Raw genomic sequence first — 23,927 nt, 5'->3', positions numbered from 1 at the left:
AAATTGCATGTAGCCCCAAATTCACCTTATTTATAAATTGAATTGTAAATAAGTGGGGGTAGTTTATTTCAATACTGAGCCCCTGTTGGGCCTATTACTTCGATGTCTTAACCATGCGGGGCAACCCAGTATTCAATATAACCTAACCTAACCTGTTCTAAAGAAATAGACAAAAAAATACCCCTCTATTCATTCATTTACTTTAATGCAATTATATAATTACACAATAAAATTTAAATCACGGAATTTGCTGACAGTCTGTCTGTCTATCTGTCTATTAGTCTGTTTGTCTGTCTGTCTGTCTGTATGTCTGTCTATCTGTCTTTTTGTCTGTCTGTCTGTCTGTCTGTCAATTGGCGTTATATTCACAATTTTCCAAACATCACACCTTGAAAAACCGTTTACTATGTCTAAAGTGATGTCTACCAAATAGGTGTGCCTATAGCACAACTAATAATCAAAATAGCTATAACTTTAAGAAAATATAATTATATTATATTAGGTTAATCTAGTAATTCTCAATTTAATTTCGTTTCAGGAAAGCTGTGTGTATTATTTAAAGGCAGGTTTTGTGCTATTTCTTTTAGAAGGTTTATGTATTCCCCCAAAAAAACTTTTATTCTTAAAGTTATTAAGTTATGTAGAAAGAAAATTTTCATTTTTTTAACGAAATTTTCTTTTTCACTGCTTTATTGGAACACCCATTTACAATAGAAATAGAAGAGTAGAAGAATATTCTGAACCCTTTTTTCGTCAAATCTAAGAGAGAACATTCCTAGCGGACAAAAGTATTGTTTACTTTCGACTCAAGCTGATGTGGATTCTTAAAAAATGATAGACTCGCTATTCGATAGTGAGGAAAAATTATTTTTGTGAAAAATCATCCAAAAGCACATTAAAAATCTACAAAAATTAAACAAAATCATATGTTAATAACCCTCTTAAGATTTTATTTCATTTTTGTAAAATTTTTTATTCGATTTTGGAGGATTTTTCACAAAAAAAATTTTGCCTCACCAGCGAGTTGCCAGCCTAACTTTTTTTTTAAGAATCCAACTTTGTTTCAAGCTTTCAAATTGTAAACGAAATTTTTGGGCAATTAATTCTGATTCCGCAAAGCTTTCTACTAAGAAAATATACTGTTAACAGCTGACTTTTATGTATGTATGAAATGAAAAAAAACATGCCTTCGTAGGAAAATGTGTACATAATTTCAACCAATGAGATCCAATGTAAATTCCGATGCGATTCTCCTATTGGCTCAATCAGACATTCCCTCTCTTTTTTAGTACCTTTATTCCATTTACATAAATGAGCGGAAACACCCCTTGTAATATGTAGAAGTTGTCGTAATTTGTGGTAATCGATATATTATTACTTGGATGTTGCACCACATTTTTATTTACCCTGATGAAGTGATGCTCGCAGCTGGCTAAAATAATGATACCCCTCCCCTCGTACTGGATGAACGAACTGACCAATAAATGAGATCCATATTAGCAAGCATATATCCATGTATATTCTATATCCATTTCTGTGGTGGTAATTTACAGTTTGTTCCATACACTTGTTATTTGTTGTCATGAATCTAAAGGGATAAGATAATGGCCGATAAATTGATATACATCCCCAAAGTTATCCCTTCTGTAGGTTCCATATAGTGGTTGATACGTTTCGACACTCAGTTTAATGAAACAATCAAAATTCAATAAAATGTCCCCAAAGTTTTAAGTTAACGAATTAGAAAGCTATGTAACAAAACTTTGGGGACTAGGGTAATAAAAAAGCCCAATGACCTCTTCCTCCCTGATTTGTTATAACACAGCCCCTCTGTGTGTAGGCTATGTCTGTTATACGTTCATTCATTTAATTATACAGTATAACAGTTTATCTAAACTTGTGTATACATTTATGTTACTTTTAAATTTTTCGGCGTTATCCTCTTAGAAATTTTTTTTTCAATTTTTTTCAATTTTTTTCAATTTTAATGTTTAAGTTTTTAAGTAATTGTTTAATTAAGTGACTGACTATGTTTATCAATTATGTCTTAATTAATATCCGCTGGATTAGAAGCGGTTCTCAGCCATACTTAAAAATCATGTAGAGCATCGTATTACAGACAATCTTCCACGGACATCAAAATGAAAGTCATGAAATTAAAAAGCCCGATCTAACAAAACTGGTTTTTTAATCTTATAATCTTCATTTTAATATCCGCGAAAATTTGTTTATAATACATTGCGATAATAACTATTACAATTATTTATAACTAATATTTATGTTTCAGATGATCTAAAATGGTGTGTACATCTTTCCTTGGTGATAATCCTTGTGGAGGTTAAAACAACAAGGCAAGGCATAAAAGAATAAGAAAAACAAGGATGACAACAATTAAACAAGGATGACAACATCCATAAAAGCGAAGCACTGACACGGTAGGACAAACGGACATTAACACTTGTATAGTGTCAGAACTGAATAATCATAATATAAATGTATAAGAGTCAAAGCAAAATTGTAAGTAAATTTGTTGAAAAACTGCTTGATTCAGGATAATGTTTATCGATATACTTACATTTTTAGGACTTGATTATAGAGTTGCTTCGCTTATTACATTATACTTTGTTGTTCCAGGAATCAATATACCAAAAATAAGATCAATCGGATGACAACATCTACAAGCGAAGCTCTAAAAATAATAAGAATATTGTTTTATCTAGTCTTCACCTGTTTTGGTTAAACATTAGAGTAAAATACTAGAGGGGGAATGTGTTAAATAACTGTATTTCCCTATTCCAATGACCTTGTGCCGACTCTCAATTGGGTCTTTGAAAATCAATAAATGGTGTCGGGATATTAACACAGTCAAGTAGCAGAAAATTATTTGCTAACAGACGAAAAAGGCTACCGGGGGGGGAGGGGAGGTAGTTATCTGAACACAGTAATAGTGTCTGACTGATTATGACGTAACAAAAAAAATTAGCCAATGAGAGGCCGTTATTGACCAATGGTAAAATTTATAGTGGCCTCTCATTGGCTGATTTTTTTTGTTACGTCATAATCAGTCAGACACTATTACTGTGTTCTAGTTATCTGTACATATAAACCTACTGTTGATTAAACCTACTTCAACTCAATTCATTGTATCATTCTTAAGAGTATCTGTTGTAACATACTGTAAATTTACTGTATACTGTAAAAATATAAAAAAAAATAGAGAAATAGATTTTAAAGACACTAATGTCTTGATACTATTACATAAAGGTGACTTAATTTAAAGAGGTTTGGGATTGTATTCTTGTAAACTAGACAGTCTGACGTATCTTTATATAGAGTAGCTACTCTGCTGTTCGTATCTGCTCCATTTACTTATTTCTTTATACCTGTATTGTCGCAGGAGTATCCAGAGGAACATGACCTACAATTCAGATTCATCCATTTTAGTCAGATAACAGGTAAAAACAATCATAATAGTTATTTCTCGCATCGTATTATAAACAGCTTTCCGTTTATAAGTGTACAATTATAAGATTTAAACTAATTTTATATTCGTAGAAAACTGGATATAATACGATGCTAGACATAGTTTTTTCGTATGGATGAGAACCGGTTCCTATCCACCGGATTCGAATGAATACGAGAAAATTAGTTGTTTTCACACAAAAAATACAATTATTCATAACAATTCAGAAAATCATAAAAATTAAAATGCCGTTATCGAAGAGAGTAAGGCATTAATTAAAGAAAGTCTTAGTTTTTATAATAGAAAAAATATATAAAATATATTAATCTTCTATTATAATTACAAATATTGCATGGTTTTCAATCATAATATTTCAAATTTACTTTTGTTTGGAAAATCAATTAATTTGTATTCTATTAAAATTCTAATAATTAATCAATTCTAAACTGTTTTCTTCTGCAATCAAAATGTTTCTTTATCTGGAGAATTAATAAAAGCAGAAAAAATTCGCCACATTCATTTGATTCCAGTATTTGTACAGCATATTCAATGTACTATAGAATTAATAAATCTTAAGGGATAAGGCAATGTATGATAAATTGTACACATCCTGAATGATAAGAACAATTTTTGACTCTACCTTCTTCAGAAACCAACCACAATTAGATTTCAATCAAAGCAATCATTTTTGACGAATATAAAATGTACAATCATATGATTAAAATCAGTTTTTTTAGTCCGTTCCTTCGGCATCTCGGGGCTAAAAAAAGGTTTTTATCTTATAATTGTACATTCATATCCGCGGAAAGCTGTTTATAATACGATGCGAGAAATAACTATTCTCCAAATTTATGCAGGGTTTTAAAAATGCAGTACAAATCTTGAAAATGACTTTTGGCGGGCTAAAAATAGCATTCTACAGTAATTCAGCAGATATGCCTTATTAATTTCCATACGGTTTTGGGCATTCACATAATATGTGTTGTATGGGACCTATGAATTGGGCCGCGTTTGAAAATAGAAACCTAACCATAGAATAAAAACTTTTCTCGTATTCATTCGAATCCGGTGGATAGGAACCGGTTCTCATCCATACGAAAAAACTATGTCTAGCATCGTATTATATCCAGTTTTCTACGAATATAATTGTACATTCTATATCCGCGGAAAGCCGTTTATAATACGGATATAATACGGCACCACGGGGCTAAAAAAACTAGTTTTAATCTTATAATTGTACATTCTATATCCGCGGAAAGCCGTTTATAATACGATACGAGAAAACACTATTCTCGTATTCATTCGAATCCGGTGGATAGGAACCGGTTCTCATCCATACGAAAAAACTATGTCTAGCATCGTACTATATCCAGCTTTCTACGAATATAGAAATGTACAATCATAAGATTAAAACCAGTTTTTTTAGCCGGTGCCTTTGGCACCTCGGGGCTAAAAAAAACTAGTTTTAATCTCATAATTGTACTTTCTATATCCGCGAAAAGCTGTTTATAATACGATGCGAGAAAATACTTTTAAAAATTCGATATTTAAAGTACTACTAGACAGGGATCTAAAGGGATAAGACAATGCTGATAGATAGAGTTCATACCCGTAACCCAATTATGAAACACAAATTACCCCTTCTGTAGATTACAATTCGAGGTTGAAACTTAATAAACTAGCCAGTCAAATACAATATAAGTTCCCAAAGTTATTAAGCCAACGACTAAAAAAACGTTATTGTAAAACTTTGGGGACTAGTGTACTAAACAGTCCAATGTTTCCTCCCCCTGACTATTAGAAGTCTTAACAGAATGTCTTAGAAACTGTAACCATTTAAAATCGCATTTATTATCTATGGTTAGGTTTCTGTTATCTACCATGATCCAATTCTAGGGTCCATTAATATTTATAGATACAACATACTGTTAATGAGAAACTTGAAAACTGTTACTGATTACGATATTAGACAACAATACTGTTTTTACTAAATAACTGTTTTCCTAAAAGAAAAAATCTAAATTATTTTTTTCTATATTTTTAATTATCTAATTAGATATGGATTTTTAAAGTCATCTCAAGATTCATAAAATACCTTTAATAATAGAAATTTGTTATGTCAAAATTGATGCCATCAAAATCAAAATGTCGTATGCCACTTTTAAATTCATACCACTGTGCATGAAAAAATAGGCATTAGTTTTTACTTTTTCCTTCAATTAATTTGCTTAAACGGATATAAAAGTATACGTGGATATTATGAATGGAAATTTTTTAGTCAATTTAGGTTGCTAACTTACATAGACATCATTTACGGTTCAGTTAGTTCATCTAGTAAGAGGGGAGGGGATGGGTCAATGGGGTGGGTTCTAGAGGAATCTTTATTTTTGCCAGCTACAAGTTTCACTTTATTAGAGTACATGATAATCTGGTGTAAGATAAAGGGAATAATAAATCCATTTTTGTTAAATGCTTTGTCGTCATATGTATGGTCCTTGGGACCTCCAAAACAGTGGTCTCCAAAAAGTTTGTGGTTAACACCTTTTTTAGTGGTCTGGTCCATATCCCAACCAATAGGATTATCTTTTATTTCCCATCGTTCTATGCAGTAATTTGATGTCTATCTGCTAAAGTAATATGATGTATGTTTGTAAATATATATCTTGCAAGTTTTATTATAATTACTAAACGTTTTATTGGGTTTAAAAGGAAAGTATAATATTTTTTTTACTTCATAAAGTCATCCCTTTTCTTAAAAACTATTCTTGTTTATTATTTAGTTATTCATATGATCCAAAAAATTTTCTACTAAAACTTCGCTGTTATTGACCAAATGATCCTTGTTCTTCGTTACTATTAGAAAAATTTGTCCTTGTTCTATAGTAAGTAAAAAAAAAATGCTTAAACTCTTTCGCAAAGAATTTATTGCACTACAAACAAGAGTTGATGCTTTTGTTATGTTCTTGCAAAATATTATTTACAATTAAAATTATTTAGCACATCACACAAAAAGTATTGATCTTTTTTCAATTTAAAAAAATGAAAATACTTTATTAAGGTCCATTAAATTAATTCTTGATGTTGCCATGTAAGGCGAATAATAAGAAGTCTAAAAGGAAATGTCTTGGTCCAAAAAAAGGTATAAACCTGTATCATGCCTAAAGAAAATGGATTTGCAATCGAATTAAGTTTCTATGAATTTCACTAATCAATTACATAACTGTGTATAATAATTTGAAAGTAAAATAATCATACAAAAGTTTTTAAATCAAAACTGTTACTGGAAAGTTATGAAGTAGTCTAATAAACTAGAGTGCATTAAAAAGTATTTAAAACAACGTATATGTAAAGGCCAATGCAAATTTAGTATTTTTGGCGAAATTAAATGCACACTGCAATGCTTTAAAAACCTTTAACCCTCCGCTCTGAGGAGGGAACATGAAATCTAATTGAACTGTCAAATGAAATGATAACAAACAGTTCATTCAATGAACCAACAATGCATTAATGGATGTAGAATATACGTGGATATTATGGCAGAGGAAAGATTGTCTTCAATTTAAGTTGCTGTTTCCCTGTCATTTATTAATCAGTTTGTTCATTCAGTAGGAGGGGAAGGAATGGGGTGAGGTGGGTGGAAGTGGATTTTTTTTTATATATACCGCTGAATGTTTCACTTTATAAGAGATAATAAAAATCTGGTGTAATATCCAAGGTATAATATATCCATTAATGTAATACATTTTTTACAATTTAATTAAGATAGAAAAATTATCATTTCTTGTATGCTAAACTTTGTTTTTGTAATTAATGTCTACGGAGACAAAAATAAAATTAATATAAATCTTTATTTGTTTATTACATACAGTAGTCAAAGTTACCAAAGTTTTATAATTACTTTTTCTTATTCGTTGATTAAACAACTTTGGGGACTTTCATGAATTCCGATTTGTTGGTTCATTAAGTTTAGTGTTCACACGTTTCAACCACTAATTTTAATTTACAGAAGGGGAAATTTTGTATATCATTATTGGGAATGCATATCAATTATTCGGTCATTGTCTTATCCCTTTAGATCCCTGATAAAACCATACTAGAAATAATCAATATCTCAAAAACTCCTTTGTAAAGAAGCTATTCTTGTTATTTTTGATTAGGGAGGGAGGGGACAATGGACTGTTTATTACACTAGTCTCCAAAGTTTTATAAGAACGTTTTCCTATTAACACCTTTGGGGACTTTTATTGCATTTTGATTGGTTGGTTCATTCAGTTAGGTGTCCAAACGTTTTAACAAGTAATTTTATTCTATAGAAGGGGTAATTTTATCGGCCGTTTTCTTATCCCTTTAAATCACTGATTTTATACACTTGATATTAAAAGAAATGCAGACTATTGCTTCTGCATGCATTGTTTTGAAAATTAAATTTTCTGTCTGTGAAAAAGTTATTGTTTATTATTGTTTTACAGCAATTCTTTGGTTAGAATTAAACCATTGCTAAATGTCAAGTGAACACAAATTAGGAGGAAAATATTTGTCTTTCGTTTTCATTTTTGCTTGAGGATGTGATTAGCTATTTATCAAATTGTATTATAGACAGCTTTGCGCGGATATCAAAATGAAACCAGTTTTTTAGCCCCAAGGAACCAAAGTTCCGGTCTAACAAAACTGGTATTTATTTTATGACTTTTATTTAAATACTCGAGGAAAATTGTCTGTAATTCGATGCTATATCTGATTTTTTTTATTATGACTTAGAGCCGGTTCTAATCCACTGGATATTAATCGCTTTCGAAGCCATACTGGAAATATTTTATCTACAATTCTTGAGCTTTTTGTCTCAACCTCTCAATTTAATTTCTCCTGAAGGAGTTATCTAAGATGGGTTCTTAAAAAAGAATGCCGCGTTTTTTCGACATTTTTTAGACATTGATTGATTGAACGAAGACGATATTGTTATACAGAGTATACAACTTAAGAATTCAAAATTTTAAAATTATCATTTTAGTCATTTGTATAACGTCTAATACAGCTCTAAAAAGATGCATTAAAAAGGCCGTACCTACAAAAGCGAATTATACAAATGGCTAAAATAATAATTTTAAAATTTTGAATTCTTAAGTTGTATACTCTGTAGAACAATATCGTCTTCGTTCAATCAATCAATGTCTAAAAAATGTCGAAAAAACGCGGCATTCTTTTAAGAACCCATCTCCGGTGTTTGTTTGGACTGTATTTTTAAAACTGTTATAACTTGTGTTTATTTTAGGCAATATACGGATAGAGATGAAGCTTTACCCACTGTTAATGCTGACAGTCTCTGGGCTAACCTCTGGTGAGTTTAGTTGTTCTTATTAAACGCGAAGCTTTCCTATAATTAGGGTAGATGGTCCGTCCGTCCATACGTTCGGATAGCTTTTTTTTTATAAATTTAGGCATATTAGGATTGTCCTGTTGGTTTTTAAACTTTGCATGATGATTCCTATTATAGTTAGGTATGATTTAGAATTTCTTTACTTCCAATTAGAATAAAGGTACAATGTTATAAGCGAAGTATCTTTATGATCAAGCCCTAAAAATGTAAGTATGTCCTGAAACAGTTTCCTCTCTTTAAGCAGTTTTAAAACAAATATACTTTTTGTTTAGAATATATACATTTATATTCTGATTATTCAGTTCTGACACACTTCAAGTGTTAATGTTACTTTATCTTACCGTTTCAGAGCTTAACTCTTATGGATGTTGTCATCCTTGGTATAAGATGTCTAGATCTAATATCCTAAAGTAGTAAGAGTTTTTTGTCTAAAGCTTATTATATCAATAATTGCTGAACTGTTAATCATATAAAGTAGAAGATGATTAATGAGACATTTTTCTACTTTATAGAAGATAATTAAAGTCCCTCCACATATTATGACGTCATACGATAGAATAACCAATGAGGGGCCAGCATAAATTTTACCATTGGTCAATTAAAGTGTATACTGGCCTCACATTAACTATTCTATCGTATGACGTCATAATCTATGGAGGGACTTCAATTATCTTCTATAAAGTAGAAAAATGTCTAAGATATCATTTTATCATGGCTGTCCGTTACATGGTTATGCACATCTTTAGTGTAGAAAGGTTATGCTTACAATTAATGTTTATTTATTCATCTGTTCGCAAATTTGTATGCAAATGTTATTAGCAATCATATATCATAAAACAAGGATGACAACATCCATAAGTAGCAAAGCACAAACATTATGGAAAAGTCAAATGAACAAACTGAGTTATAGAGCAAATTTTCAGTTTACATCTATTAGCAAAGCTCTGAAACGGTAGGACAAAAGAAAAAAAACACTTATAAATTGTCAAAACTAAAAAAGAATAATATAATGTACATATACGTTTAAATAAAATTGTTCACAAATTTGTTGTAAAATTGCTTAATACATGATATTGTTTAGGACATACTTACATTTTTAGGACTTGATTATAGAGATTTTTCGCTTATAACTGGATAAATAGGATAATTATATCACATAATATCACTTACATACCCTAATTATAGAAAAGCTTTGCTATTAAAATTTATTATTGCACGGGGAGGTGAAAAGAGCAAACTAACTTTGATGATAAATCAAAAGGAACAATAAAGTTTGATTATGAATACTGCTTGCATTATGCTTGTGAAATAATGGTCTAACATTTGCCATTTACATTCTTAGCTTGTAATTTTTATTATACTAGCGGATTCGCTCCTAGCCTCTAGGGGCTTTGCCCCAAAAGGTAATTTTAAAAAATTGGACATGCAACATACTAATTTTGAACTGATTTTTTTTTAATTAAGGGGGATTTTTTTTTGGGGGGGGGTGTAGTTGTCCCACCCCCCAAAAAAATAGCCTAAAACCACCACAGGACCAGTAGGTATATTTCCTGAAGAGTAGAATCCGATCGGTTTAGTGGTTACTGATATCTTAAGGGACAGACAGACAGGCATCAAGATACTTTGTATTATAGATAGTGGGTTTTTTAATGTTAGTGTGGTATCCGCCTAGGGTAAATGGCAGACACCAGAGTTCGAATAAAGACTACGGCAGTGTGAACAGACGTGGACACCTTACTATAGAGAAGCTACGCTTCTCTAGCATTCACTAGACAAGAATCAACATCTATTTCAGTTGTCACTTTATTGAAGGGTTAAAGGATACTAAAGTTATATACAACAAACAATAACTACATGGATAGGAATAAATGATCATAACATAAAAGCATTATAATACATATACAATAGTCAGTTTGGGCAATCATGGTTCCCCATCCCTGGAAAGGGTGGGGGGAATTAAGAATACAGTAAAACATAGATAATTGCAATGGTTAGGTAGATGGCTATCCCTGTCTGGGGCAGGCAGGATAGCCCATGGAGCAGCACAATAGGTAGATAAGCATAGAGGGGTTGAGTGGTAGGTCTGGGTACTAAAGAGGGAAGGTTTGATGATTACTTGTGACAACAACAGTCTGTGTGGGGGTGATTCTATCAGATGAGGGCAGGTTTAGATCCTTTATCCTCAGGGTTGAGGTGGTGCTGATAACTTGGTGGTTGAAGGGGAAGGTTCCGGTGCTTAAGATGGGGAGAGGGAGGGGTAACACCCCTCCCTCCATTTGCAGGACAACTGAGAGATAAAATCAGTACCGTTATCTGACATCTTTCCAGGTGGCTTCATAACTGTAGAATAACAGGATTTAACTAGGTGCGTAGCATCACTATAATGTCTTGGTTTCTGCATGGTCCAGAGCTGCCGCATACCACAACTCTCCCCTCGGAAGGCTGGAGGGGTTGTCTGCACCGCCAGACTTCCGACAGTGGTTGCGGCCTTCAGTTTGTTGTCCTTGTGGAATGGGTCCGCCAGGATACCAGTTGCTGGACGGTGGTGGACTCCAGCCCTCCCCAGGTCTAACAGAATCGGCTATATCTGCTGGAGTAGCTGGTCCTGTTGGATCTTCTGGCTGTTGGATGTGTACCTCTGAGGCCACCCTGGCAACCTCCAGGGGTGGCACAGCACATGAGGGGGCTTGGACCAACAGCCGCCTGGTATACACCTCTGCAGGTTTCTCCACTGGGCTGGTGGTCTCCATCGTGTTAGTCACCTTGCTGCTGGCAGGCTGGCTACTGGATGCAGGCGCAGTTTCTTCGCCCTCGGGGCTGGTCAAGTTCATTCGGCTTCCAGGGTCTCTGTCAACGCGGGCAGGTGGTGGTTGCCATACTGTAGGAGCGTTGCCTCCTTCAGGCTCATTCTGGACATTGGCAGGGTGGTGCATGGCAGTCCGACCTGCGGGGTAGGGAAAGGTAACAGTCCACCCTTTATGCCGGAGGCTGTCTTGGATCTGCAAGGGTGGCTCCGCTCTAGTTGGCTGGGAGACAGGCCCATCCACGGACACTGCTGCTAGTGGACTGGAGGCACAAGGCTCCGGATTTCCTCCCCTAGCCTGAAGGGGTCCAGGCACATTGTCTCCATCTTGGGTAGACATAATTGTTGGGGATCCTCTACTCCTATGGTTAGGCTCGGCACTTGGCGCATCTAGTTGTGTTACTCCCCAGGCAGCGGTCAAAGCTTCTTCAGTTTGGCTGGTAATGGCTGATACCCTGGCTCCTGGGGCAGATGCAGGGGGCGCAGGCAAGTTTGGCCCAGCCCAAACTTCCTGGTACACCAGTACAATACAATTACCCTGGCTTGGTTGAGGGAGGTAGACAGCTGGATGCAGTTGAGGGTGAGGGACAGCTGGACTCTCCCTGCTGGCTGGGGGCTCTGGCTGGCTGGGGGTGACGGGTGTCACCCCTTCCTCTGGGGCTGCGGGCTCATTCCGGGGTCCAGGTATCTCGGTGGCGGCGACGGTTGTCGCCCCAGGCACCAGTGTGGGGGCGCTGGATAGCACCCCCCAGTCTTCACAGGGGTCCAGGTCTCTCGGTGGCGGCGACGGTTGTCGCCCCAGGCACCAGCGTGGGGCGCTGGATAGCACCCCCCAGTCTTCACAGGTGGCGGCGACGGTTGTCGCCCCAGACATCAGCTTGGTGGTGCAGGGAAGCACCTCTCGTTCCTTCCAGGTGGCGACGCCGGTTGGCGTCCCATACATCGACTCAGACTCGCTGGGTAGCGCCCCTCGGCTCTTGCTGGGGGTGACAGGGGTTACGGACACCGGTCCCCTGTGGTTGCGGCTGAGGTCCAGGCCAACCCGGTTGGGTTCAGCCGCTCCTCCCAGCACGTTGATCCTGGCCACCATGGTCCCAATCTGAGACACAGACTCCTGGGTAGCCGCGGCCCCAGCGGCGGCAGCTAGTTGGGGTGACGGCTGGGCATCTCCCTCCAGGTGGACCTGGGTGGCAGACTGGTTGCATGCAGGTTGTTGGGCGGCCTGGTGTTTCTTCATTGCCCGGTCCCAACCGGTTCTGCACTTGGCGGCTGTGTGGCCGTTGAAGCGGCAGCGCCCCTTCGTCCAGCTGGGTCCCATCAGGCCGGCTTCCCCAGGGTGTATCAACCTGCCAGGTCTCTCCTCCTCCAGTTGGGGCACCAGCTGACAAACAGGGTCTCCCCTACTAGGGGTCAGGCGGTGCTGGGCTGCTTGTGGTGGCTCCTTGGTTACATTCAGCCTCCTCCCCATACACACAGGTTCCTTCCATCCAACAGCGGCTCTCCTCCCCTGGGTGGCGAGGCCAGCCTCGGCCTTAGCTTCTGCAGGTGCTTCTCCACATGAGGGATCCTGCCTCTGGGTATGCCAGGTGGTTGGTAGCAAAGGCTGTTGATGGTGCCAGTCGGAAAGGGGGCTATGATCTCTGGGGGGTACCTGTGGCCAGTGTGTGGACAGGTACCCACAGGTGGACCAGCAAGGCCCAGAAGATGCCATACTGATGGTAGCCTGAACTGTATTCCGGACTGTCAGCAGACTGTTGGTAGCCACCTGAGTTGGGCCAGAGTTGCCAGCTGGTATTGCGTCCCTGCCAGGCTCCGTCAGCTGCTGGTGGGGAGCCCCTGCGGTGGTTCTGGTTTTGGCAAGGGGTGGCCTTCTTATTGACTTCCCTAGTTGGAGCTCTGCATCCTGGTGGGCCTCCATCTTCAGCAGCATGGGGGAACTTGGCTGGGACATGTGCAGTGGTTCAACAGAGTAGCGGCATCTGGTCTTGGAGTGTGGGGGAACAGCCTCACTGCTGCTGGTCAACCCTGCTCCCTCCGTGCTGGGTAAAGTCTTCCACTGCAGCAGGTCACCAGTCCCCATCCTTAGGCCGGTCCCCAGTCGTTCCATGCCTGGGGGCTCCCAGGGAGGCTTGGGTGGCGGCTCCCCCACCCCCAGGTACGCGTCGGGCATCTGGGTGAAGAGCCTACTCCCCTGGGACAGCTCCCCATCCTCCAGATTGGTGAGGCCGGTGCCAGGGAGGACCTTTCCACCCCAGAAACAGGTGGTACTGGCCCTAGGGCTGGGCCCCTTTGAAATCTCAGTTCTGGTAGTAGTGTCCATCTTGGGGCTGGCCACTAAGTCTCTGAAGCTTGTCACCTTCTCATTAGGCTCAGTTGCATCGTTCAACACCCCCAGGAGGACACCTACAGGTTCAGCAATCCCCAGTCCAGTATTGCTATTTCTCGTGCGTTGAGCACCAACTGAACAGGAGCGGTGCAGCGGACATTCAGTCACCCTTCCAGACAAGGGCATCTCAGGGACCAGGGGTCTGTGACCTGGCATGTGTTTGATGTTCACTGTACTCAACACAGTAGGCCAGAGTAATAATAGAAGCAGTATCGTGTATGAAGAAGCAGAGAGTGGTGGGGTACAGATGTTGGTGGTTCTGGTCCAAATGAAGACTTCTGTCCACCACAGTGTCAGCAGCAGGCCTAGGCACACAGTTAATGCCCAATCATGAATGTCTTCTATTTCCGCACGTCGGGCTAGGGGCTGCCAAGTTCTTATCTTGTAGATGTAGGAGCAGAGTAGAGTAGCCGCGCCGCAAGGGGGTTCGAGCCGGCTCACCCCTAATATAAATACTATAGCTGTGTAATTAGGGTGGTAGTCCACGTAGCCGTAGGCTCGGTCCTCCTGGCTCAAGAGTTTCTGTGGCTGGCGCGTCCCCATGATAAGTAGCAGGGGGTTGGTCTGTGGGTGCCAGCGTCTTGTTTAACTGTTGAGCCTGAGTTGTTCTCCTTTCCAGTATAGCTCTTGATTTCTGTGATAACCAGCGGATCTTAGCTTAAAGGTAAAAGGAATATGTTAGGGATCCACAGATGTCTCTAGGAGCGTATCCGCTGGTAGATATATGGATAGGTAGGCTAACTATATATATATATATATGGCTACACTCCCATATATATATATACGTGTATAAGAATATCCCCAGAGCTAGCTAGCTTTCCTCCTTGCTCCAAAAAATCACGCTTCCTCTGTATAAAGTTCACAACTATGAGGTCGATGGTCCAGGTACACACCACCACTGCCCAGTGTGGGGCATCAAGTCAGGCTATGTCCACAGGGTGGGCGTACTTTCGTTCAGTTACCATATTAGTGTCCAGTGTTGTATGGTGGGGTTAGTATTCACTTACTTGTACCCATGATACAAAAAAACAACATTATTTATCACTTGGGTATTTATATATACATATATTTGTTTCACTAACCACTCAGCTTTGAAGTAGGGTTGGCAGGGCTAGGAGATGTTGAGGGTCTGAGCGGGTTTAAGGAACTGGTTTAGTTTTCCTTATCACACTGTAGACAGGGAGGGAGGAGCTTGCAAGTTTTTTCTCCTAAAAAAATATCTCTGATGTATGCTATAGAGTGGCCCCTCTCCTGTGTGGGTGTGTGTGTGTGTGTGTGCGTGAAATCTCCTTTCCGTGCAGCGCGCTTACGCACCGTCAATCCGCGCACACAGATAAAACGCGCTCTCACCCCTCAACTCGCTCTCTCATTGGTCCGCTTCGTCCGTTGGATTTATGATATTTTCCGCACTCTGTTGCGCTACCCGTGAATGGCGCTCTGTGTGTCCGATCGCTAGCCCCACACTACAGACGGACTTAGTCTAGTGTGGGTAGGAAGGGGGAAGCGCGTGAGGGGACGGGGGTAACTCCGTCCGTTTCCCCTGTGAGGGAGGGAGGTAACTGTGTGCTGGTATAATAGTGCCTTTTCTTCTTAATCCTAGGCTTATCTATTATATCACCCTGATTGTATTTGCCCTCAATGGAGAGGGGCTCCTCCCCTTTCCCTTGGAATAAGGGGTGTATTGTTGTTGTGCTATAGGCTTGAGGTGATTTGATTGTATATCAGGGTCTTTATTATATTACATCTAGCTTCTATTTTTGTCCTTATCACAATTGCATAACAGATTTGTTTACCAACTCTGTTCTATTTTTAGCTGTTATCACAATACACAATAATCCAAGCCTGTTCTATTCTTAGATTTATCACAACACAACAATTTGTTTGCCAAGCTTTGCTCATAAATCTATTGTTTGGCCATAACACCAGGGTGGTAATCCCTGCAATGTAACATAATATCTGTTTTTTCTAGATGGGTGGCTGCGTTGTAGCCTCTCAGGATACTTGGAGTTGACGTAGTTTTTCTCTGTTCTGGTGCACTACACTCGTATGTTGGCTCGCAGCTTGCAGCTATGTGGCGTGTTTCAGCCTATCGGCGGCAGGGAATGTCCCGTCCTGCTAGCGCCGCTTGCAGCTATGTGGCGTGTTTCAGCCTATCGGCGGCAGGGAATGTCCCGTCCTGCTAGCGCCGCTTATCCAAATCCAGCTGATGGCGGCAGGGAATGTCCCGTCCTGCTAGCGCCACTGGTTCGGATCCTGCTATCTCTTGCAGTAAAATTGGCCTATTTTCAGCCGTTTACACTTATTTGGCTTGTTTCAGCCGGTCCGCAGGCCTGTTTCAGCCCTTTTGGCGCTCAATTCTCCGTTAGATATCAGCGCTGCTCGCGGTTATTCATCAAATTTCGCTGTCTCGCTTCCACAACTGCCGGATGCAGAGTTAAACTTTGCTGTCCAGGGTGGGTAATTCAGGTTGCTTGCGTCAGTTTTGCCAGATTCACTGCTGGGAGTACCTTAGCCTCAGATGCGCGTCTGCTCTACACTTGTGGTTCGCCGTAATCTCACACAGCTGTCACCAAAGTTGTGGTATCCGCCTAGGGTAAATGGCAGACACCAGAGTTCGAATAAAGACTACGGCAGTGTGAACAGACGTGGACACCTTACTATAGAGAAGCTACGCTTCTCTAGCATTCACTAGACAAGAATCAACATCTATTTCAGTTGTCACTTTATTGAAGGGTTAAAGGATACTAAAGTTATATACAACAAACAATAACTACATGGATAGGAATAAATGATCATAACATAAAAGCATTATAATACATATACAATAGTCAGTTTGGGCAATCATGGTTCCCCATCCCTGGAAAGGGTGGGGGGAATTAAGAATACAGTAAAACATAGATAATTGCAATGGTTAGGTAGATGGCTATCCCTGTCTGGGGCAGGCAGGATAGCCCATGGAGCAGCACAATAGGTAGATAAGCATAGAGGGGTTGAGTGGTAGGTCTGGGTACTAAAGAGGGAAGGTTTGATGATTACTTGTGACAACAACAGTCTGTGTGGGGGTGATTCTATCAGATGAGGGCAGGTTTAGATCCTTTATCCTCAGGGTTGAGGTGGTGCTGATAACTTGGTGGTTGAAGGGGAAGGTTCCGGTGCTTAAGATGGGGAGAGGGAGGGGTAACACCCCTCCCTCCATTTGCAGGACAACTGAGAGATAAAATCAGTACCGTTATCTGACATCTTTCCAGGTGGCTTCATAACTGTAGAATAACAGGATTTAACTAGGTGCGTAGCATCACTATAATGTCTTGGTTTCTGCATGGTCCAGAGCTGCCGCATACCACATTAGGATAGCTTTTTAGAAGTTTTAAAATAGCATTTCCAAAAGCTAGTCTCTCCTATCAAATAAAGAAGTAAATTTTTTTTATTTGAAGCTAAAGATCTCGAAAAATACTGACCCGAATTCTATGTTATTTACAGGGAAGCTTTATCTATGTCTTGGGGGTGATTTTAGGCTATTTTAGGGTGATTTATCTATAGGCTATGGGTGAATCAACTAGTATTCATTATATAGTAGATGTTTTAATGTTAGGACCACTTTTTTGAAGTTTTAAAATAGAATTTCCAAAAGCTATGTCTATTGTTTAATAATTGTATATACCTTTTTTTAAATGTATATAAAGGATTCATTTACAGGGATCTAAAGGGATATGACAATGGCCGATAAATTAATGCACATCACAAATGATGATACATTTACTCCTTCTGTAGATTATATTTAGTGGTTTAAACGTTTGAACTCTAAACTTAGTAAACAAAACAATCAAAATTAATTAAAAGTCCCCAAAGTTGGCAAGCGATATTATAAAACTTTGGGGACTAATGTAGTAAACATCCCAATTTCCCCCTCCTTCCCTGATTTATTTATGTTAGCGGGTTAAATTATGAATTGACCCTCTGCCTGGTTGCTTGCTTGTGTTCTAGCAAACAATATATTATTACTTGGATGTTGCACCAGATTTTAATGTACTCAGATAAAGTGATTCTCGCAGATGGCTATAATAACGATACCCTTAATCCAACTCCTTTAACTCATCCCCTCCACTCCTACTGGATGAACGAACTAATCAATAAATAAGGTTTATATTAGCAGCTAAATTTACGGCACATTTTTCCCTGTCAATATATCCATGTATATCCTATATCCATTGTTCCAGGCGAACCATACTTTATCTTAGTATAGGCTATGGTGTTTATGCAATTAGGCTAAACAATTTTTTTAATTAGCACAGTAATTTTAATTGGAAAAATCTTATATGTATACCAAAGTAATGGGTTGTGCATGTGTATTTAGATAAAAAAATAGTCACTGTTTCAGTTCTAAACTCATTTTACAAATTTACAGGTTTGATGCTATTTTTAAGAAAATGTTTGTATTTTATACATTTGTAATTCTTTAAAGATAAACTAAAAAGATAAACTTAAGATTTTTACCAAATACTTGTCAATAAATCACGAAATAAGACATTTTTTAGTATTAAATTTACATTATTACTTTGAAACCGATCAATATTAGCTGGATTAGAACCAGTTCTACAAAAAAAATCATGCATATCATCGTATTACAGACAAATTCACACGAATATTGGTAACAAAAATAATAAAATTAATAACAGTATTTTTGGTCCCTCCAGTTAGTTTTTTTCTAATATTTTTATTTTAATATCCGCGGGAAGCTGTCTATTGTACAATGCAATAAAAACCTATTACAATAAACAAATTTCAAAATACACAATGAAAAGAATTAGCGTCATATTTAGGCATTTTAAGGAAAAGTTTGGTTGTTTGGTGTGCACATATCACACTAGGATAGTTAAAACTGAACAGTTAGTTAACATTTATATATTAAGGAGGCTATTTATATATTAAGCACCATAATAAGTAGCGAATCAACTCTAGGACAAGTGTGTACGTTTGTACGTCCATCCGTCTGTCAACTAAAGTAAGGCTCGAAAAATACAGTCAGGTAGGGAGGGGACATTGGGCCCCAAAGTTTATAATAACGTTTTTATTTGTAGTGACTGGACAATTAGCTTGATTTGAAATTTAATTGGTTGATTTAAAAAGTTGAGTGCGTTTGAACCGCTAATATTGTAATCCACAGAAGGGGATATTTTGTATGTCATCATTGAGGCTGTATTTATCGGGTACTGCGAGTATAACTTTATCAGAGTACATGAAAATCTGGTGTAACATCCAAGTAATAATATATCCATTGCTGTAACAAAAGACTTTGTATTACTGTTAACACTTAAGCGTCTGTAAATATGTAAAATATCCGATGAATTTAAATTATTATATACACACAGATAACAATAAAGCATTTAAAATAGCCAAATCACTATTATTACACAAAAAGTAGACGTTTCCTCAAACAAACAAAAAAATAAAAAGAATTTGTTAAATGCATTCAATATTTGAAGTTTTGAGGCGAGTGAGAAAGGGGAAGGGGGGGTATTGACAAACCACCTTTTAAGTTTTAAAAAAAGCAGAAACAAAACTAAAAATTGAGGGGAGTAATATTTTTTGGGGGAAGATTTCTCTTAGGAGGGTGGTGGCACCCTTCCCCAAAATAGTTATAAACTTGCCCAGGACCCATGAGAAGCTATTCTGTAAGGGAGAACCATATCGGTTCTGAGGTTAGCGAGATCCTTTGGGACAGACAGACAGTCAATTACAATTACAGAAAGGGAACATTTCTACAATTCATTTTTGATGGTAGAATTTTGTTGCTGTTTTTGTAATGAACATCAGTATTTGAATATTCTTGTGTAGTATCAGGGATCTAAAGGGATAAGACAATGACGGATAAATAGATATACATACCCAGTAATAATACACAAAATTACCCCTTCTGTATATTACAATTAGTGGTTGATATATTTCGACACTCAACTTAATGAACAAACCAATCAAAATTCAATAAAAGTCCTCAAAGTTATAAAGAAAGAATTTAATGTTATTTTACAAGTTTGGGGACTAGTGTAATACACATGCAGCCCAATGTCCCCTCCCTCCCTGTGTGTAGTATTGTTGTCTGATATTATGAATTTACACTCTCTGTCACATGTCACACCTATACCAGGGTGGGAGGGGACATTGGGCTGTTTATTACACTAGTCCCCAAAGATTTTAAATAACGTTTTCATATTCGTTGGCTTAACAACTTGGGGGACTTTTATTGGTTGCTTCATTAAGTTGAGTGTCCAAACGTTTTGCCCACTAATTGTAATCTACAGAAGGGATAATTTTGTGTATTATCATTGAAGATGTACCTCAATTTATCGGCCTTTGTGTTATCCCTTTAGATCCATGTTTTATTCAGTATTCTTTCAACAGGAATAACAACATCCATAAAAGCAACGCTCAACTAATAAGACACCAATAATTGTATAAGTATAGATGTATAATCTAGACAACAACCTGGCCTAAGTGGTGGAGACCATTTTAGTCTGCTAGCAAATTGCTTTATTTTTTGTAGGGACTCGGCTATAGGATGAATTCAAAGACCCGATAAGGGCAAGAATAATTATCATGTAGAAATTTAATGTCAAAATCAACATGTAAAAAATGGTAATACGGACTCTAGTAATGCTACGCTTTCTTTATACCTTATTGTTCCAAGTATCACCTTGCACCATTGGTAATCGTTATGACAATTATAAAATGACTTAATTTACTAAAAGAGCAATCCGTTACGGACGAACGGACCGTCCCTAAATGTAAAAAAGCTTTGCTTTCAAATTATTCAACTTTTCTATAGACAAACTATTCTTCATTGCTATTAAGATTAACTTTTTATGATTTAAGGCTATGATAAATTTGAAAATTACCATTAAAAAGCTACCAATTATATTCATAAATACAAACATATTTAAATTTTAGCTTTCTAACTATATTTGCAGCATTCCAGTAATGCTTGAAAGATGATCATTTGAATACTAGTGATAAAAATTGTCTGATAATAAAGGTCTTACAAAATTACAACTTTCTTATGTTTATATACACAATTTTACTTATTAAGATACCTCTTACTAATCGATATATTATTACGTGGATGTTGCACCAGATTTTCATGTTCTATAATAAAGTGAAACTTGCAGCGGGCTAAAATAACGATTCCCTCCTTTTACTTACTTTACCCCATCTTCTCCCCTCCTACTGGATAAACAAACCGACCAATAAATGAGCCAAGTTGACGACAATTTTTTTTGTAAATTTGTATCCACCCACTGTCTCTCTCTAAAAAGAAGAAAGGTTAATTGTTAATTTGACCACCACCGTGTTGGCCCATTCTTTATGTAGAAGCGAAGCTGCTCTATTTTTGGCTATGTCTGTACGTCTGTTCACAGTTGTCTTAGTGGTTTATTTGAGAAGCGAAGGGTGCTTGAATCCCATGGGAGGGATGGGACATTTTTTGGCTTACTAATTTGGAGACTTAGTTGAATTTTGATTGATTGATTAAATCAATTCAAATGTTTCAACCAATAATTGTAACCTATATAAGGGGTAATTTTGTGTATCATCTTTGGGGATGTACGTCAATTTATCGGCCATTTTCTTATCCATTAAGAGCCCTGGTAATCCCTAATTCTTGCCTTAAACATTTTTGAACACAATCGTTCTTGTATTGGTTACAAAAAAGACCAAGAAAGAACAAATAGGGGTGGATTTTTAAAAAACTTTTTGGCTCAATAACTCACTAAAATTAGTGGGGCTTGATAAAAATTTTTGTGAAAAATCCTCCAAAATAATATAAAAAATCTACAAAAATTTATCAGAATCTTATGTTAATAACCCTTTTATGATTTGATTTAATTATTGTAGATTTTTACACAAAAATTCTTAGCGAGCCTCACTAATATAGTGGGCCAGTGAGCCAAAAAGTTTTTTAAGAATCCACCTCAGTTTAATTGATGGGTAATTGTGATGACCAACTTGAGTATTACATCTTTTATGGCATATAAATTTAATGGATTTTATAGCAGGAACGATGGGCTGTTTATTACACTAGTCCCTAAGTTTTATAATAACGTTTTCTTATTCGTTGGCTTAACAACTTTGGTGACTTTATTGAATTTTGATTATATGATTCAATAAGTCCCTATGTTTCAACCAATAATTTTAATCTGCATAAGGGGTAATTTTGTGTATCATCATTAGGAATGTACTTTAAGCGGTTCTTAAAAAATCAACAGTACTAAATAAGGTTTAAATAAAGGTTGCTAATGTTATTGCAGATGTTGTAAATGAATCACTAAATATGACTTTGTTGTTAAAAAGCTCATTTATGTTCAAGCATTCATAAAAATGAGAAGGACATAAAATAATAAATATATGAAATTGTAACGTTTTTTTGTCTGTAGCAAAGGATCTCTCTAACCGCTGAACATATATAGTTCCTTTTTAGTGTAGCTTTTTATAGGGAAGGTTAATAACTGTTTTGGGTTAGGGTTTTTCCACCCTCCTAAGAGAAATTAACCCTAATAAAATTAAATTTGAAAAGGTGCGCACCTTCACCCTTTTTAATTACTCCTAGAGGCTTCTAGGGGCGTAGCTGCCAATTGTATATTTCAAAATTAATAAAAATCTTACAAAAGATATTTGCAGTGATTTATATTTTGCAATAATCAAATATTTTTTTTATCGCATATTTATACTTCAATATTTTAGTTTGTAACAGTGCAGTTTTTTATTGTTTATTAATTGATCTTTCTTTAAAAATACATAAATAAAATTTATGACATTTTTGCCTTTTTTGGCCTCTAATTATGTGATATAATTATCCTATTCATCTGACTTTTGGAATTCTGTTTACTATCAACAAGGAACAATGTTATAAACGAGGCATTTCTATAATAAAGTCCTCAAAATGTATTTTAAGTTCTGTCAGTTCTAAGATTCTACAAGTGTTTATGATTGTTTGTTCTAACATTTCAGAGCTTTGCCTTTATGGATGTTGATATCCTCGTTTATTTATTGTAGATTTTATTATTTATTATTGTAGATTACAAGTAAGCTTTAAATAATTTTTTACTATTACCTCGTAAGGGTGATTCTCCTTCGATTAAAGTGATCATTTAGAGAATCCAGAGCGTCCACCGCGTGTAATGGGATGCGATACTCTAACACCCAAGTATATTAGGTTAAGTAACATCCATCAGACAACCAACCCTTTAATTGCACGACCTTTGTCTGAGAAGTCCTAACTGTGCAAGCATGGTAGTGAGTTGCGCCTGTTTATGGGCTAAAATATTCCCCCTACTTTTACTATTTATGTCGCGCCCCAGACATAGCAGTAGGAACTATTTTTAACGTCTTTAGTTATGACGCGGTGTCTGCCAGAGATTCGAACCTATCACCTCCCCAGCGACGAGCGGATGCACTACGTTTTGAGCCAAGGTCGCGGGTTAGCTTGAAATAATGAATACATATTTATTGTTACTCCTTTCAAAAAGGCCACAATTGTTAAATACCCAAAATTTCATGCCTAATAAAGCAGTATAATATATCTTTAATAATCACGAATAGTATAAACTCTTACAGGGGGGTAAAGATTCATAATGCCTTAATTAATATGCACTCTCGTTACCTCAAAATTTTGAGCACTGTTTGATTAGGAACCTTGATATTTTTTTCTGTCTTTTTATACTCATAGATCTTAAGGGATAAGACTATGAGAGATAAATATAATGCGCATTATCAATAATGATAAACAATATTATTGGTTTAAAAGTTTGGACACTTCTAGTTTCTAACCAACTAATTTGATTCATTAAAGGTATTCAAAGTTTTATAACCAATGCAAACTTTGGGTACCATGTAATTAAAGGTACAATGT

The 23,927-nt window shown here is 37.2% G+C and overlaps 1 protein-coding gene across 1 annotated transcript in view; it reads left to right on the top strand.

The window, feature by feature from the left end:
- The first annotated feature begins 2,284 nt into the window (after nucleotides 1-2,284).
- LOC145327195 (uncharacterized) overlaps nucleotides 2,285-23,927 on the top strand; it is a 146,035-nt gene continuing 124,392 nt past the window's right edge. Inside the window, exons 1-3 of the mRNA XM_080170772.1 lie at nucleotides 2,285-2,351; nucleotides 3,398-3,455; nucleotides 8,733-8,798. Coding sequence (XP_080026898.1) covers nucleotides 8,750-8,798 — 49 coding nt within the window. The 5' untranslated portion in view covers nucleotides 2,285-2,351; nucleotides 3,398-3,455; nucleotides 8,733-8,749. The remainder of the gene's footprint in view (nucleotides 2,352-3,397; nucleotides 3,456-8,732; nucleotides 8,799-23,927) is intronic.

Source organism: Acartia tonsa, chromosome 8, assembly GCF_053477335.1.
Source record: "Acartia tonsa isolate MP-2025a chromosome 8, ASM5347733v1, whole genome shotgun sequence".
NCBI classification, from domain to species: Eukaryota; Metazoa; Arthropoda; class Copepoda; order Calanoida; family Acartiidae; genus Acartia; species Acartia tonsa.
The sequence above is the reverse complement of the archived record's forward strand: the minus strand, read 5'-3'. Positions and strand labels throughout refer to the sequence as shown.